This window comes from Phasianus colchicus, chromosome 16 (assembly GCF_987193195.1).
Source record: "Phasianus colchicus chromosome 16, bPhaCol1.hap1.1, whole genome shotgun sequence".
NCBI classification, from domain to species: Eukaryota; Metazoa; Chordata; class Aves; order Galliformes; family Phasianidae; genus Phasianus; species Phasianus colchicus.
In genome coordinates this window covers 12,399,507-12,417,432 of record NC_143451.1, presented here as the reverse complement: position 1 = coordinate 12,417,432, position 17,926 = coordinate 12,399,507, and the positions used below count along the sequence as shown (strand labels likewise).

The window sequence follows — 17,926 nt, the reverse complement described above, 5'->3', positions numbered from 1 at the left end:
TGTTGTTTTTTTTCATTGCCAAAACCTGCTGTTTGTGCAGCCCTCGGAGCCTACTAGCTTTGCATGCGTTCATGTGCCAAGCAAGCATAGGAGGGGGAGAGAGAGAGAAGCCACTTTATAACAAACTCAAGTTTGTATTTTTTTTATATATGTATATAATACTTAGCTTATATGAGGAAGGAGTAGAGAAGTGGTTTTGGAAGCTGAGACTAGTTCTGCACTGACAAAGGTCCAAATGGTTTCCTGTGCATGGGCTTGCAGGCATACCTAGTGACTGACATGCAATCTTTCAAATGCAACGGCCTGTTTTTTTTTTTTTTTGGGTTCTCCCTCCCCTTTCCTGGACCATTTTGTTAATTAAAATTCCTTCTGAATGTTGTGTATTTGTGGGAGTGTTCTGTTTGTTGGCACTGAAAACTGGAAATGTTTCCCTGCGTAAGGATATAGAATCTAGAAAGTGCCTTTACAGGGAGGAAGAGAATTGCTGCAGAAAGAAAGCTAGAAGGAAAGAGGGATTGCTAGAGGCTTGTTTGTACACCTCTAGTACTTGGGAATCTGTAGCCCACAGTGGCTGATTTTTGTTTTCTTTTTTTTTTTTTAAGGACTTGGGATGCACTTTCTCTCCTGTAGATTGTTCTGTTTCCTTGGCAGAGTAGCAATAACTTTTTTTATACTTTTATTAATTATCCAAAGCAATGATTCTATCAGACTGGATGGAAGCTCCTGCAGGGTATGGCAGCCCTATTATTTGAACAGCCTTAAGGTTTTCAGCTAGAAGGCATAACTCAATCCTTTCTTCTCTTCAGTCTGGAGCTGACTGTACTGCTCTAATAGTGAAGGTTTGGGGCTTTTTTTCAGATACTGATGTAAATATAAGTGATTTTGAAAGATTAATTTTCTTCTGGGTTCTCTTCTGTTGGATAACCATGCTCTTCTTTTTATTTCCCTTTCTGTCAGAGTACCTCCTGTGTTACTCTCCAAGGACTGGCTGTCTCTGGCAATTTTGGAATAAATGCATAACAGCCCTGACCCTGGCTGGGGCTGTCCAAGGCTGAGCAGTGCTGCAGTCTATTTTTAGGGTTGTAATGTGCCTTCTTTAAGTCTTGGATAACAGTTAGTGAACAAACGATTAGCAAAGTACTTGGTGAGTGTGACTTTCCTTTGCCAAAATGAACCTGCTTTGCCTTTTGTGTAGCGCTGTGGGATGCTTCATTTGGCTCTACTGACTATTTGCAAAGAAGTGAAAATAGAAGTAGACAAGGAAACTGCAGATCTTGAGGGCAGGACAGAACCCTGACTTAACTGTGTATGTGAACTTCCTACCACTGCTAAATGGTGACGTGCTTTTAGGCTTTTGGTACCATTAACAGGTCTTCTGTCAAGCAGTGTCGATTGGTGGCTGTTCTTCTCAGAGCACTCTGTGGTTAGTTGGGATTCCATTTCATTTAAGAACAGAAGACAGTGATAGCTCCTGCCTAAGGGAGCTACCTGTATCAGTGAGGCTGCTGTTACCATTCTTCTTCTACCAAACTTCTGGGAAGTAAGGGATCAGGCTTGTGTATTCACTGAAAACCCTTGGCTGTCCTAAACAGTTGACTTGATCGATTTGTGGCATCCTCTCCACAATCCAGCACATTTGAAGCAAACTGCTGAGCCGTGCTGAAATCTCATACAGTCTCCTGACTTTAAGCTCTGGCTGACAACTAAATTCCATGATCTGGAATTACTTTTTTTTTTTTTACTAGTGCTATCAGCTTTGCTGTGAAGCACCAAACTGCAGAGTAAAATACAAGTCTTAAAGTAAATATAAGCTCGATGAGCTTTGCTGGCAGACTGAACCCCACGGGTGCTGTCAGATGCCTGCTTGTTCCAGACTAAGGCTGGTGACATTCCTGATAATGTACCTGGAGGCTTGGCACAGAGTCTACAAACAGAGTTAAGCAGTCAGCATACATGAGCAACACGGGTATGCTAAGCACAAGTGTTAAAACTTCTGAGTTGTAACAAAGGCCATATTACAGAGCAAGATACTGCTGTCACCTTTAATATGTTTGCTATCTTTTACTGCCAAAAATTGAGATACTTAAACAGATATTAATCCTTAGTTTTTACACCTGGATATTTTCCATTGGTGAGTTGGGAGATTCTGTATTCACTGTAGTTTTCTTCTGTGTGCTGTAGTTACCCTCCTTCTGTGCTACAGACTGACTGGTGACACACTGTGCCCTGTTTGCTTTGCTCCTAATTGGAAGCCTGTTAAAGTTGTGGGTTTTTTTCCTGTTTTAATAAGGAAGGTCTTCTTGGAGATAGAAGAGAAAGAGAAAGTAGAAATGTTCTGGGGTGAGTGAGCAACATGGAGCAGGGGGTGTCTGGTCCCAGCTGATGGTGTGTTTAGCATGAGTGATGGTCAGTGGTGTTGTTCAGGTTCATTATATGAGGATATATTTTTTTTTCTTGGATAAACACAACTAATCTCATTTCTCTCTGATGGCCTTAGGCCCTCAGTAACTGCCCTCCTGTGGTATGCTACCAAAGTTTCCATTCCTTCAGGATGGGGTTTCATCCCAGTTATGCAAATACATACTTATTTTTTTCCCTTTAAACATACCAGAAATGCTGTTTGCAGCTGTTTCCTCACCTCAGGGTGGAGCTGAACTCACTGCTCTGTGGATCAGGTGGTGCCAAGCATTTCTATTCTGATGGTCCTACAGCCCCAGATTGCCCAGGGTAGCCTGGAGGTGGCTGTGTGGGCTGGTATGGGAACAACCATACAACTTCTCATTGTAGGCTGACCTTCCTTGGAAGGATGGTGCTTGTTTTGTGTCAGTGAGCATCTCTCTCTGGATATGGACTGTACCTCTTGATCCTTATGAAGTGTTAGGGACAGAAATGGACAACAGAAACAACCAAAGCTGGGGTAAGGGGGAGAGGATGAGAGGGGAGGGGAGAGGGGGGAGGGAAATGCTTTTAAACTTGGAATCTGAAACTCAGGTCTTAAATTGCAGTGGGATCTGTTCCCAGTGAGTACTGTAGGGAAAGAGCTGTCTCACTTGATGTGCAAATAGGCAGCAAGTGTGCACGCTTTGCTGCTGTCTCGACATCTGTGTGTTTACCCTATTTCATCTTTCATGTTCTGAGGCAGACAGCTTTTATCTGCTCTGGACTCTTATGTCAGAGTTTCCAAAACACGAGCGATAGATACACATCTAGCAGTTACAAGGCTGGGCCTGGCAGAGGAGCAGGAAGTTAAAAGTGCAGTGAGATTAGCAGAAGCTGTTTCTTCAGTGACTCTGTTCAGCAAGACCAGTTGTGTGAGTTCTCCCTCTGGCACCGCTTTGCCTCTGGTCCTGGGTGAGTTCCTTACACCTATTTCTATGGAGATTGGTTGGGAGCAGAGGGGAGGGGGCTGTTCATGTGTTCCTCAGTGCAAATCTCTGAGAGAGCTCTGAGCACAGGGACAGGTGTCTCCACAAAGGGAACGTGTGTCTGATCTGTGTGTAATAGTAAAAGGGAGGGATGGACTGAGGAGCCCCCAGGTCTGGGTAGGTTAGCACAGAGACCTGAGGAGCTGATGAGCAGAAAGCTTTGTTATGTCCCATGCTGTGCTCTCTTGGCTCTAATAATGGCATTAGCACCAAAGCAACGTGCAGTAAGACTGTAGAATTTCCTTCCTTATAGCTTGCTAAGCTGCTCACTGTACCACTTAGACGTGCAGGCGTTCTGCTGGTGTTTGCAGAGCAACAGGAGGCTTTGTCCAAAGCGTTGGTGGAGATTAAGCACTGCAGAGATTTGTTCTGTGCTCCAGATGTCCTGGCTAACAGTCTCCTTGGTTTAACATGTTAATATCTGAGAGCAAGGCAGAATGGCATCTCCACATGTGCAGAGCAGTCTTTCTGGAATCTGTGCTGCACAAAGGCTTGCAATGAAGAAAGCATGGCTCAGACTGTAAACACATCCTTTCAGATTCCAGTTGCACAACCAAAGGAATTGAGCAAATTCCAATTATTTCAAACTGTAACATGCCTTTGTTTTTACCACACTTCAGATTGGCCAACCACATCTTACACTGCCTTGAAAATAATGGGTGAGAAGTCTTCATCCTGGCTTGCAAATAGCTGCAGCTGTGCTCGTTGCAGGTGTGCTGGTGCTGTGGCTGCAGCAGTTGTGTGCTGCCTTCCCTGCTGCCCTTGCATGTGTCCAACTCGTTTCTCAGGAGTGGTGAGTCGTTCCCAAACCTGCACCTCTCCAGGTCCCTATGGGGCAGCAGCTCAACCCTTTCCCTACTTGGATCTGTTTGCTTTTGCTTCTGCACCCCCCCCAAAAAAACGCTGCATCCTGCAGTTCTCACCTACTGTTCAATATCTCTGTTGATAATTGGAAAAATCTGCCTAACATTCCGCCTCCCCAGGTGTGTGGCTCTCACTGCTGGCCCATCGCTCTTTGTAATTTTATAACTGCATAAGCAATTAAATGTGTTGTGATAAGTATTCTGTGTCGTCTTCCTTTTGTGTGCTGCTTGGAGGTGGGGCCGGACGAGCTGAAGGTGATGCTGTGTGTTCTGGCTGCTGTGGCTCAAACCCAACTGCCAGCAGTAATAAACCTTCTATCTTTGCTGTGCAGCAGCTCTCAAAAAAAACTCAGCTTGACTTTTGCTGAGACAGGGGAAGGACCAGCTGAGCTGCTTCTGGTATATTTTGCTTGAAACCACAATTTTACCCTTCCTCCTCCTTAAAGCTCTTCTTGAGGGACTTGGGTTTGTGTTTTTCTCCTGTTCCTCAGGTGAGTTTAGGTGACTTCCTTTATACTTCATTCTGTGGGTTGCATCTGTAGCAATGTTTTCACGTATGTTCCCTGCTTGCTGTGCTGTCACTCAGAGCTTGCTGCTTCTCACCTTCAGCCCAGGGGGGAGTTCTGGAGTGAGCCCTGCAGGTGGGTGAGGTGACACCTCCTGCATGCATCTTTTCCTTTGCAGAACTGTGACAAACCCTCCAAGCAGGGTGGGTGACAGAGGGAGCCTGCTCTGTCTGGTGGTGGAGGAGCACATGGTGATGGAAGGTCTTTATTCTTCTGCATGACTGTTGTGCAGTGAACTCAGTGAAGCTGCAGACGTCTCCTCTCCTGATCTGGCTCTGGAGAGCAATGTTGGTGCCATTTATGTGCTGTCCCTTGCTGCAGGCAGAATCAGCTGTGTTAGCACGGATGAGTGATTCTAAACTGTTCATTCAGCTGCTGATGACGTTTCCCTTCTTCTGCCTGGAGCAAGCTGCGGATCAGAGAAGGCTGTTTGCATTCAGTGAGTGGCAGTGACTTCCAGGCAAGGTGGTGGCACCTTTGTCCCTGTGCCCAAGGTGGGGGTGCTCACCTGGACCCATTGGTGGCACAGGAGGTGCGGCTGCTGCCCTGCATATGGATCACTGCAAAGCATCATCAAAGGTGAACCTTTGGGCCAGAGTGCTGCCTATATAGAAATCCTAACGATAGGTTCATACCATTGAAGCAAGCAGCTGCAGTTGTGTTCAGGCTGGTGGTTTGCCTGTGTGTGCTTATCCATCCCTGAGCACACACCTCTCATGTGCTGCTTCTGTCCTGCACAGCTCTGCCAGGCCTTTAGCAGAGACTTCTTCAGCTAATTAAAGGTGTGCTGTGAGCTAATGAGGGCTTCCTGCCCAACCTGCTGGAGGTGAGGAAATGTGATGCTGGCTGTTCCAGCACCTGGGTGCACTTTTTCTTTTCTTAGCAATAAGTTTTTAGAAGGCTGCACAGTGAGGTTACAAGAAAGGATTTCAGATCTGTAAAATCCAGGTAAGCCCATAATGTTAAGCCAGAGGATTTTGACAGTACTGTGATGTTCTGAGTGCTTTTCCAGGGGCAAAAAGCCCTGAGAGAGCTGGCATGGGCTGCTGTGAGGTGTGCTAAGGAGTGCTGAGCGATGCAGAGCAATGGCTCTGCGCGGTATGGAGGCTGTCACTTTTGGGTGCCCCCACCCGTAGGTCAGCACTGGCAACCATGAACACGGAGCTGTGCCGGGGGTCGGGGGGGAGCCGGGCTCTGCCGCCCAGCAGCCGCTAGATGGGGTGTGCTGCGCGGCCCGGAGCAGCCCTGCTCCTTCCTCAGTGAGCATCCATCGCATCCATCCCTACTTCTTTCGTCCCTTCCCCTCCCCACAGCACTTCTCTGCTCCCCATCCATGCGCCCTGTTTGCTGCGCCCTTAATGCGTGCGTGCTCAGATCCCCTTCCCAGCACCAGCGTTGGGTGCCACGAACAGGATGGGGAAAATTGCTCCGTGTTCAGCCCAGCCCCAGAGCTGCCCGGGGAGCAGAACGGCTGGCAAACAGTGCAGGATGCTGCATGGCCAGCACAGCTGGGGACTGTGAGCCCTTCCTTACCCCATGGCAGATCTCTGCTCTGAGCCCCAGCGCTGCCCTGCAGCCCTTCAGCACCCTGTGACCCCATTGGGTGGCACTGAGCATCTCCTTTCCCTTTCAGCCCAAAATGACTTCAAAACCCAGAGCAGGGAGGCAGAGATGAGAGCCTCATCTCTTTCCTTCTTCACCACTCAGGTGTGGAGCAGACTTTCATGTCTCCCGAGGCCATTTGCATTTCAAGCAGTTGGGTGGCGATTTCTCTTTCAATAACTGATTTCAGATGGTGGAGTTGGAAGCCAACTGATGCGCTGCGAAAGATGGCCTCTGCAGCCCCAAAGAGCAGCCACTGCCAGCCCTGCTGCAGCTGCACACCCTGAGCCCATCTCCAATCCCATCCTGGAGGGCCCCTCATGCACCAGGAGGGAAAACATCCCCACCTCCCTGCAGCTCCGGGTTGCCATCGGGATGCAGCACATCAAGGCCCTGTAAATCAAATATTGCACCCCCCTCCCCAAACCCAAAAAAAGCAACCTGCAGCCCATTGCCTGCCTGGATTTGGGGTGTGCTGTGCTCTCATGATGTTGTCTCAGCTGTGCACAGGGCACGGCCCCACGCTCAGTGCTCTGCTTGTTTGTGTCGGAGCTGCGTGAGCTGCTGCACTCTGGGATATTCAATTACCTCCGGAGTGCTGCAGCAATGTCAGCTTGTGTTGGAGCAATGGGGAGCTGGGGGTTGGGTTGGGGATCTGGGAGGCTGGTTTTGTGTGGGTTTTTTTTTGTTCCTTAAATAGCTTTTAAATGGAGCTGGACCTGGGTAGAGCAGTGCAACAGCGTGAGAAAAGAGGGGGGGAAACAGATACATAAATGGCTGTGTTTATAGGGGATGCGATGGACGGGAAGAAAAACCCCCTCCCCCCAGTAAGATTTTGGGTGGGAGGTCCTAATGTGGTTTTTTTTGGGGGGGTCCCACTCACCCCCAGCAGTGTTGGCCCTGCAGCCCCTCAGGTCTGTCTGCAAACAGCTGCATGTGCTGGTGGTTGCGCAGTTGATGGCATAAATACATAATTCTGTTCTTATTCAATTAGGATTTTAGCACACAATCAGGTGATCGCTCTAAGAGGATTTCCTCTAAGGCGGGATTTGAATAACTGGGCTGTGAATTATGTATTCCCTTAACCGGTTTATTCCTTTATCAGATTTTTTTTTCCCCCTAAGCACTTTAATGCATTGACTTCCCCATTGTCCCCGCTATTCGCAGCGCTCCCCATAGCTGATGCAAATCCCCCCCCCGTGAGGTGGTAACGTGCAGTGTGTGCCAATGGAGCCCAACCCTTTGTGTGTGCTGCGGTTTGTGGAGGCTGGGTGCTGTGTTTGTGGGGCTGGAAGTGGCTCTGATGCTCAATGGGGAGCCTATGGCCCAGCCCTGGGGGGTGCAGTGCCAGAATTGGAGGGGGGTTGGTTGGTGTGGGGGTCTGTGTTCGGATGGGAGAGGTGGAGTGGGGCACAACCCATGTGTCAGCAGCAGGGCTGTGCACCCTGCGTGGGCTGTGGGTGACAGGAAAAGCAGATTTTCCCCCCAAACAGTGCCATTGGGGCTCAGGTCTGCTACGCTGCCCCGTGGTGCTTGGGGTGGGGGGGCTTTGGGTTGGGGTTGGATGCAGTCAGTGTGTGGTTGAGCGCCCATGGGGTGCAGAGGGTTCACTCTGGAGCAGTGTGGAGATGGGAGGGCAGAATGTGCTGATCTCCAGGAATGGCCCCTGGGCTGTGCTGTACTCCAGTTCTGTGGTTTCCCCATGTCCAGAGGAGCTCAGGTTGTGCTGGAGGTCCTTTGAGATCAGCATGGGGGAAAAAGCAACTCAAAGGTGGATCCTGGGGGGTGTCACCATTTTCTGCTGTTAGAGGAAAATCTCTGCTTTCCACCTGCTCTGTAAAGAGCCGGGATGAGTGGGAGCTGCTGGAGGGCCCCCCCTGTGCACCCAGTGCTGATTGTCTCCTTCACATCCCCCCCTGTGCTGTGTGTGCGTGCAGCGATTATGCAAAGTTGCAATCAAGGAGCTGAATTAGCAGCTCATCTTGGATTAATTAGCGAGGGATGCAAATTTGTTCTAACAAGAAAAGAGGAAAGGAGAGGAACAAGGCTGAGGTCCCTCCTGGTTCCTGCAGCCCTCACAGCACAGCGGTGTGGGCAGAGGGATGTGCTGTAATGGGGTAACCCCCAAAGTGCAGCGCTGTCCTTCAATCCCCAATAAATCTGTGCAAAGGCAATGCTGGGGGGTCAGCGTGCATTTCAGAGCAGCCTTGGGAGAAGGATGCGGAGGCTGCAGTGTTGGTTAAAGAAGGGTTTCCAGGAGGGGAATGAATGAGGAAAGCACCATCATGGTCCCATGAAGTGGAAGAGATGGAAGCTTGGTGTTCCTGGGAGCACTGAGCTGGGCTGTGGGCCCGGGGGCTCGGTGGGGTCTGGTTTGGCAGTGTGATGGGATGCTCCTGAAAGGTTTCTCTTTTCTCTGCAGTGATGACAGTTAACAAAACCCAACTCTGCTGGAAGGAAGAGCACACCAAGGGGCATTTCTGGAGGCTGCCCCCATCCAGCATCTCCCGGCCAAATGAGATGGCATCGCCTCATTCCTCCCTGTGGAATTAATCAGCGCTCAGAGCAGTGAGGTGAGGCCCTGATGGGAAAGGGAAAAAATGCCTCCAAACCTCTGCGCTTTGCAGCCCGAAGCACTGACATTTGGTGAGGGATGCTCTGCTGTTTGATGGCCCAGGGGAGGCTGAGCTGTGGGATGTCCCCAGTGCCATTGGGACCGGTCCAGCATCGCCCTGCTGCATGCAGAGCACTGCAGCTGGTGGGAGTTTGGGCCTTTAAAGTGGGTCAAGCGGAAACCCGGGGAGCATCCAAGCTCACAGCCCTCGTGCCAGCTCCATCACAGCTGAATTATTCAGGTCCAGCTGAAAAATTGAAGAGTGGCAAAGCTCAGTGGGAACACCCAGCTCGGGGCCTGCAGCAGAGCCCCATACCAGCACAGGGCGTCGTGGGAGGGCAGCAGGGTCTGGTGCTGCCTTTTGGGAGGGTGAAATGAGGAGAGAACGCTCAGAAGGGATTCATGGCAGGGCTGCCCCGAGCTGCAGAGGTTTCTGTGTGTTTGTTGCTGGGGTTGGAAGCACGTCTTTGGCTCCAAGCCTGCCTCCAGCCCCGTCTCTGTGTTGCAAATAGCACTGTGGCCTCATTTCAGCCCTGTGTGCATATCCTGGGGTTGCTTTTGGGATTTGCACCTCTGACAGCATTGAGTCAAAGGGAGTTGGCAAACTCCTCCTTCCCTGAATTGGAAATGATGGGGTTGTGTGATTTCAGGGTAAAATCAGGGCTGCTCCCTGCCTCGAGGTGTGTGCTCACAGCATCTCCCAGAGCCCCAAATACACTCTAAGGCAGTTAGGATGCTGACATGAGCTCGGAGGCTTTTGTGGGACCCACAGCTTCTATAGGACCCCTGACTTTTAGCTGTGTGGCAGAAGAGCTGTGACTGCTGCTGGGTGAGTAACGCTGCCGGCAGTGCGGAGGCAGCAGGGAAAAGCCGTGCACAGATACTGCAGCTCGCCCTGCTCTTTTTGTGCCGTGCTCACAGCGTGGTGATGCCAAGCTGGGATTCTTTGGTGTCTCGTAGGGTTGTTCTGCTCCATCCCTGCCCTGGTGGTGGGGTTGTGGGGGTCCCCCCTCCCCCATCTTTACAACCCAATTGGGGCTGAGGGCTCCTGCCCTGCTCATGGTGGTGGGACACTCGTGCTGTCCCTGCCTGCAGCACCCTCCTTGGGGTCGTGCATCCTCTCCCCAGATGTGTCCCCACCATGCTGCTGGTTTCCCACTTTCAATCCCAGTGGTGAGGAGGAGAAGGGGCTTCCCAATTCACTGCCCCCACAACCCTTCAGTTTTCTGCATGCTGCTAAACAGAGCTGCATCACCTCCATCTTTGGAGGCATTTATGGCCAGGTTGGACAGGGGGGCAACCAACACACAGCAGGGGGGTTGGAACTGGGTGATTTTTGATGTCCCCAACCTGTGCGATGCTTTTGTCCATCAGCCTGTTGTTCTCTCCATCCATCTGCCCACCTCTCCAGCCATCCACCATAACTGTACATCCATCCATCCTATCCATAAATCCCTCCATATGTCCATGCACTCTCCCTCTACTTCTACCCATCCATCCTGCCTGTACATTCATCCATCCATCCCTCTGTCCATCGTGCAGAATTTTTGCTGGAGATGTTCAAGAAACACGTAGATGTTGTGCCAAGGGATGTGGTTTAGTGGGAAACACTGGTGATGGGTGGCCTGTTGGACTGGCTAATCTTGGGGGTCTTTTCCAGCCATGTTGATTCCATGATCATCCATCCCATCCCTGCATCCATCCATCTTTGGAACAGCCAATGCTGGACCCCTCGGCCCATCTCATGTTTGGAGGGGAAGAGAGAGCTCCCTGCAATGGGAGCGAAGCTTGTGTTCTGAATGAAACGAGGTACGGTTTCTCGTGTTGACGAATGCTCCGTTTGCAGCCCCGCAGCTCTGGGCGGTCCCTATAGGCGGTCCCTACGGGCCGTGTCTACAGGCAGAGCCGTGGACGCGCTCCGTTCGGCAGAAAAGCCATTTCAGTGCCTCGGGGCCATCGCTGCCGGGGAGGGGCGGCGGAGGGGTGGGGAGGGGCGGGAGGTGGGGACGGAGCCGCCCCCGCTCGGAGCCGCCGCCGCGTTCGCTGGTGCCCCCACCCCGAGAACGGAGCTCCGCCATGGAGGGGCCGGGGGGATCCGCCGGGGGCTGAGGCGGCTGGAAGGGCCGGTGCCGCAGAGCTGGCGCGGAGGAGGGAGGTGAGAGCGGTGCCGACCTGTTGGGTGAGAACGGGACCGGCTTTGTCTGGGGCTGGGGGGGAAACGGGGCTGGGCGGCGGGGAGGGAGGGGAGGGAGACGAACCCCTTCCTCAGACCCCCCCCCTCTCCTCCCCCAGCATCCTCACCTCGACCGCGCATCTCCTCCGGTGGGGTTTGATGAATTCCCAAGATGGGGAGCCTTTTTTTTTGCCAGAACAAAATAATCACGTTGATAAAATCATCCCCCGTGGAAGCGCCTCCTTTTGTCAAGGACCCTTTTCCCAATTATAATAATCATCCTCTCATCCCCTCCGGGAGCATCCTCTGCTCTGTCCCTCACTCTGCACCCACCCAGAGAGGTGACAGGCCCTGGCCCTCATCCCTGTAGATCCAAAAGGGAAAATAAGATTGATTGATCCCGGTGTGTGGATGCAGGGGTGGCTGTGCAGCTCATCCCGTACCATGGAGAAGTTCGGGGCAGCACTGTTATCTATGGGGTGCTCCCAATCAGTGTGATCTACTGGGATTCTTTTGGGTAAAAGCCCCACACTGGGCTCTGCCAGCACCCTGGGAGAAGCTTCCTGTTGGGTTTTATCTCCTGGGGTAGCACCAGTGGATGGGGTCATCCAGATCTCCTGTGAGCAATGAGATGGAGCGATGCTCTCACTTGAAACGTGCCCTGATGGGGCTCCAGGATGAATGCTGCCTTCAGCCCGGGTGTGCTGGGGACCCTGACCTGCCCCCCCAGCACTACGACTTCTGCATGGCCTCAGGGCCACAGCATCTCCGCTCTGCCTGATGCGTTTTAGCATTTAGGCTTGCACTTGCAGGCTCTGTGTTCGCAGCCCGCCCCATCCTGGCAGCAGGGAAAGGCTGCAAAACCTCCGTGTCCCTGCGAACACCGCGTCTCGCGGCGAGATCAGACAAATCACTTGCATTGATTTTTTTTTTTTTCCTGCCTCGTCCTGCCGCCTCCTCGGAGGTTCGTCTCTGCAGGGCGGTCGGTGGGCAGCGGGCACGGGGCAGGCTGGCATCTAGCGACTGGCACCGGTAATGCAGAGCGGGGCCCGGGGGATGGAGGGCATTTCGGGTGGTGCTGCAGGATGCCCGGTGGTGAAGCTCGGTTTGGGGTGGTCTCCCCCCCCCTGCGGTCTGAACCAAAACCCACGAGGACCCTCGCTCACTTGTGACCCACAGCCTGGAGTCTCCCCTATCCCTCCCCAGACCGTCTGCGATGGGATCGGTGGGAACAGAGCACCTCAAAGAGCTGAGCCCGATGGGGACACCCGAAGGCAACGTGGTGATGAGCTTCAGCTTCGACAGCTACCAGCTGGAGGAGGACGAGCTGCAGCGGGGCAGCCAGGCCAAGGGCGTGCTCACCTTCATGGAGCCGGGTGAGGGATGGCATGCGATGGGAGGGAGGGAGGGAGCTGCCTCTCCCTGTGCTTTTCCCACCCAGTTAGGAGATCCTGGGATGGTTTCGTAGCCACAAATGGTCTGTAATGCTGTGACGTCAACTATTGTCTCTTTGGGGCTTGCTATTGTAGTCACCGCAGCATCCTGTAGCTCTGGGCTCTGTGGTTGGTGCTCACCAGGTCTCTCCCCACACCGGCAGTTTTGGGGCTGCTATAAAAACCCATCAGCACTCAGAGCCCTCAGCTCTGGTGTTTTTCTGCCTCTCTCTAAAACACTTTCATTTCTGGAGGGACGTTCTCCAGGCTGAGGGTGTTTGTTCATGAGAGCTGCAGGGCTGCTTGCAGGACACGTTGAGCCCTGATGTCCCCACTGATGTGAAAGCTGTGTTCATCGCCCCACAGCTTCATCCCACACAGTCCAGTGAGTGTGGCAGTGCCTCTGCCACGTCCTCTCTCTTTCTCTCCTTTTTGGGTCAGTTTCTGAAGACCCCGAGCCACAGGACCGATACCACGGGATCTACTTTGCCATGCTGCTGGCTGGTGTTGGATTTCTCCTTCCATACAACAGCTTCATCACCGATGTGGACTACCTGCACCATAAATACCCAGGTAGGGCTCTGTGTGGCTGCAGCCCTTCCTGCTCCCCAAACCTGGGCAGAGCCCCCACCGCCTTCCTCTCTGCAGGGACCTCCATAGTCTTTGACATGAGCCTCACCTACATCCTGGTGGCTTTGGTGGCCGTCATCCTTAACAATGCACTGGTGGAGCTGCTGAGCCTGCACACCCGCATCTCTGTGGGTGAGTTGGGATCTCCGTGTCCCTGGGCAGTGCTGCCTCCCCACTGCCCCCCACCCACCTCCATCTCCCCCACCTCCCCCTCCCCCCCTCCAGGCTACCTCTTTGCCCTGGGCCCCCTGCTCTTCGTCAGCATCTGTGACGTCTGGCTGGAGCTCTTCACCCGACGGCAAGCCTACGCCATCAACCTGGTGGCTGTTGGGGTGGTGGCCTTTGGCTGCACAGGTATGCTGTGGTCACCTGGGACAACCTACCAGGCAACCCTCGGGTCCCTTTCCCCCTCCCCAATCCTGGTAGTTCAGCTGCTGCCATAATCCTCCTCCTCCTCCCCTCTGCCCCTCTCTCCTGAAGTGCAGCAATCCAGCTTCTATGGCTACACGGGGCTGCTGCCCAAGCGCTACACGCAGGGGGTGATGACAGGAGAGAGTGAGTATTGCCATCCCCCGTGTGCGACAACACACTGCCCCCAGCACAGAACCACAGAGCCCCTGCATGGCTGAGGTTGGATGGGACCTCTGTGTCCATCTGGTCCCGCCTACCTGCTCACCTACAGAAGGTTGCCCAGGTCCCTGTCCTGGTGGCTCTGGGGTTGCCAGCGACTTGGGGGACATCCGAGGCTAATCCTGAGCAAAGCAGGGTGGTCAGTGGTGTCTAATCATGTGCATGGAACTGTTAAGGCTGGAGGAGACCTCTAACACCATCTACTCCAACACATCCTGTGCCCACTAACCACGTCCCTCAGTGCCACATCTCCGTGGCTCTTGAACACCTCCAGCAATGCTCCTCTACGCATGGACCACCCTACCCAATGCAGGGAGAGGCTGCTGGGAGGTTCCTAAGCCATAGGGCTCAATGGGAGCTGGCTCCAACACACTCCTGTGCCTCCAGGCACCGCCGGGGTCATCATCTCACTGAGCCGCATCTTCACCAAGCTGCTGCTGTCGGATGAGAAGGAGAACACTGTCATCTTCTTCTTCATCTCCATCGGCATGGAGCTGACGTGCTTCATCCTTCACCTCCTGGTGAAGCGCACTCGCTTTGTCCGTTATTACACCTCCTGCCCCCGCAAGGGCAACCCCGAGCCCTGCAGGGCCAGCGACCACGGGCCGGGCTACCGCGTCCACCACGACGTCACGGCCGAGGACATCAGATTTGTAAGCCGGGGGGACGACGACACTTCCCACTGATCCCCAATATCCCTCCCTCCCTGGGACTCAGCGCTTGTGTCCCCTGTCCCCGTGCAGGAGGACCGGCTGCAGGGACAGCTGGCATCTCCCCGTGGCAGCCCGGGCCCTGAAGCTGAGCTGGCCGGCAGCGGTACCTACATGCGCTTCGATGTGCCCACACCCAAAATCAAGAGGAGCTGGCCCAGCTTCAGAGGTGGGTGGTGGGCTTGGGGGTGGAGCAGGCTGGCTGGCTATTATGGGGTGTTCCAGCAGCGTTTTGTGGGGCAGGAGGAGCAAGCTATGGGCTTTGTGCTTAAAAACATGGGGAGAAAATACATGTTGAAAAATATGGTGATGCTTCTTTGGTAGTCCTTCCTGCTTACAGCATCGTTCAGCCGCAGCTGAGAGCTGTGGGCTGTGCAGGGGGGGGGTTTGAGCCTCACTGCCCATCTCCACCAGCCATGCTGCTCCACCGCTACATCGTGTCGCGGCTCATCTGGGCCTACATGCTGTCCATCGCCATGACCTACTTCATCACGCTGTGCCTCTTCCCCGGGCTGGAGTCGGAGATCCACAACTGCACGCTGGGGGAATGGCTGCCCATCCTCATCATGGCCATCTTCAACCTCTCCGACTTCGTTGGCAAGGTAGGAGGCATCGCTGCCACCGGGCACGGCTCACCCCCTCCATCTCTTTGCATGTCCTTAGGAGGAGGAGGGGATGAGTGAACTGTGGGCCATCCACACCCTGTGGGTGTCCAACCAGCACCGACATGGCCAATGTTGTGTTCCCACATGCGGGCCTTCCCCCATCCTGTCTTCTCCCCGCCGCCCCTTTCTGGGTGTTGCATTGCCCTCCTCCCCTCAGCACGGTCTCTGCCCCTCACACAGATCCTGGCTGCCCTGCCTTACGACTGGAGAGGAACACACCTCCTTGTCTACTCCTGCCTCCGCGTGGTCTTCATCCCCCTCTTCATCATGTGCGTCTACCCCAATGGTCAGCCCACCTTCGGCCACCCCGCCTGGCCCTGCGTCTTCTCCCTCCTCATGGGCATCACCAACGGCTACTTTGGCAGCGTCCCCATGATCCTGGCTGCTGGCAAAGTGAGCCCCGAGCAGCGGGAGCTGGCAGGTAGGGCTGCACCATCCATGGGCTGCCGTGTGGGGTAGCCGTGTAGGGTGACACCCTCTGTCCCTCTCTGCAGGGAACACCATGACCGTGTCCTACATGACGGGCTTGACGCTGGGCTCAGCCGTGGCTTATTTTGCCTACAGCCTCACCAGTACGTCCCACAGTAGCTGTTTCTACACTGAAACCTCCAACGGCTCCTTCCTGGGGGGGTACTGAGCCCCAGGGCCGAGCAATGGGGCCAGGATGGGACCAGGCCCTGCTGCTGTCCCCAGCAGCCCTCACTGCCCACCCCCGTGGTCTCTGGGCACTGTGCAGATCCAATTCCTGGGCTGATGCCCCCCAGTGTTGTTGGTCCCAAAGTTCCTGGGGTCTCCCCCTGGGCAGTGGTTGGGAGGGGTCTTCTGTTTGAGCCCTGGCCGAGGAGGGAAATACGGCAGAATCGCAAAGGGAGGGGGGATGGCACTGGGGAAGAGAGCAATAGGGGGCTGTTGAGGAAGAGGAGCAGGGAGGAAGATGGCTCTGATTGATGGTGCTGCAGCTTTCCCCTGAGGACAGCTTGAAATCATGACCCCAACCCTTCCCTGTACTTCAATCGTTGTGTAAGAGCCCCCACCCACTACTGCTGCCTGGAAAGGGGGGGGGAGAAAAAAAAAAGGTTTTTTTGCCCTCTACTCCTGTCCTCAGCTCTTTGGTCGGCCTCCAGGCTCCAGTGGGCTGGGGGGGAATGCGATGCCCTGGGTGCTGCCCAAGGCCACTGCTGAGCTTTGACTTCTATCATGTAAAACAAACTGAAAACAGATTGTATGTCTTACTTGGCAATGATCCCTTCTGCAAGCCACACTGCTGGGCTGGGAACCCCGGCAGATCCTTGGGAGAAAGGCTTTAGGCTACAGGAACACCAGTCCTCCCCCCTGCCAAAAATGAGAGCCATGGGCTGCAGGGCACCTACAGCCCCACTGCCAGCCAGGCACTGCTGAAAGGTTCCCATTCCCCTCCTTGCCAGCACACCGGGTTTAGCGTTTCCTAATCAATAAAAGCTTTTTGGTTTTGCCTTTATATACTTCTGTTTTCTCCAAGGCAGCATTTCGCCCCTTCTGGGCTGGTTCTGCTGCTAGCAGGACGAACAGCTGAGGGCCAGCACTGGCTGCTTGGGGGCCAGCTGTAGGAGGGAGGGAGGACAGGTCCTTAGCAGCTGGTGAGGGGCTGGAGCACAGCCCAAGGGAGCTCCGGGCAACCTGCAGGGCCTGCCTGAGGGCAGCAAGCAGGAGGAGCGTGGCTCTCTGGAGCAGGAATCGCCCTGGGGGTGATTTTGGGGGGCTGTCTGCACCCATTGTGGGTGCATCTCCCAAGGGCTGGAGGCTGTGAACCTCAAAATGCCCCCCAACACCATGCTGAGCCCCCAGCAAGGCACTGGGCAAGACAGGCAAGAAAAGCCAGCAGTTCATCAATGCACCATCCATCCTTCAGGGCTCGGGAGGAGTGCAGGGATGGGTTCCCCTCCTTCTGCTCCCTCTGCTCCATGCAGCCACATTATCCGCCCTGAGATTCCATCCCACATCTCAGGGCCACCCATTGGGACCCCATCCATATGGGGGTGGGCACACAGGGACCCCCCCACAGTGCCACGTGGTGCCCAGGTTGGGCCATGCCCATCACCAGGCATGGGCTGTGCTGGGACAGGAAGGAACCCTCAGTCAGGAAAGGCGAGACAAAGAACGATGCTTCGGTGGGTTGCTTTTGTTGTTTTTTTTTTTGTTGTTGTTTTTTTTTCCTCAATTAATTTTTTTTTTTTTTTATGAAAAAAGATCACACGGAGTTCTCCAACAAACAGAATGCCAAAAAGAAACTGTTTTAAACAAAACATAAACAAAACAAAACGAAAAAAAAAAAAAAAAGACAAAAAAACCTGGCTCTCCTTTCCTCTCGATTGTCTGAAATATCCTTGTGTTCCATAGAAGGCAGTGGGTTTTAAGTGCTTTCTATTTAACATTAGCATAAAATCTCTCTCGCGCGCTCTCTCTCGCTCTTTTAAAATATGCTCACACCATTTGCTTCTACAAGTACAGTACACTTCGAGCGTGGGGGGTGGGGGTGCCTGTTCCCAGATCATTTACAATCACAATCCAACAGGAAATAAAAAATAATATTCTGAACGTCAGACTGTGTTCGTTTTCTGCCGTTGTTGGTTGGTGGG

The 17,926-nt window shown here is 53.6% G+C and overlaps 1 protein-coding gene across 10 annotated transcripts; it reads left to right on the top strand.

Moving 5' to 3' along the window:
* The first annotated feature begins 508 nt into the window (after positions 1-508).
* On the top strand, positions 509-17,862 carry SLC29A4 (solute carrier family 29 member 4). 10 transcript variants are annotated; one of them, XM_090151203.1, is made up of 15 exons: positions 509-3,351; positions 4,137-4,218; positions 4,973-6,851; positions 8,879-9,029; positions 10,731-10,879; positions 12,423-12,619; positions 13,118-13,249; positions 13,325-13,438; positions 13,532-13,660; positions 13,787-13,861; positions 14,324-14,589; positions 14,680-14,815; positions 15,061-15,248; positions 15,492-15,732; positions 15,806-17,862. In XM_090151203.1, the coding sequence occupies exons 5-15, from the start codon at positions 10,791-10,793 to the stop codon at positions 15,946-15,948; spliced, it is 1,710 nt and encodes a 569-aa protein (XP_090007329.1). In that variant the 5' UTR covers positions 509-3,351; positions 4,137-4,218; positions 4,973-6,851; positions 8,879-9,029; positions 10,731-10,790; the 3' UTR covers positions 15,949-17,862. The 10 variants fall into 10 exon arrangements, with proteins under 10 accessions (XP_090007329.1, XP_090007328.1, XP_090007327.1 ...); XM_090151202.1 differs by lacking the exon at positions 4,137-4,218 and adding an exon at positions 4,046-4,084; XM_090151201.1 differs by having other exon boundaries at positions 4,046-4,218.
* The last annotated feature ends 64 nt before the right edge of the window (positions 17,863-17,926 follow it).

Bases quoted from the DNA above. Each gene is read 5' to 3' on its own strand.
- SLC29A4 (XM_090151204.1), top strand. From the start codon at position 10,791: ATGCTGGACCCCTCGGCCCATCTCATGTTTGGAGGGGAAGAGAGAGCT. The intron at 15,249-15,491 runs GTAGGAGGCATC...CCCCTCACACAG, and splicing joins TCTCCGACTTCGTTGGCAAG to ATCCTGGCTGCCCTGCCTTA. The intron at 15,733-15,805 runs GTAGGGCTGCAC...CCCTCTCTGCAG, and splicing joins CGAGCAGCGGGAGCTGGCAG to GGAACACCATGACCGTGTCC.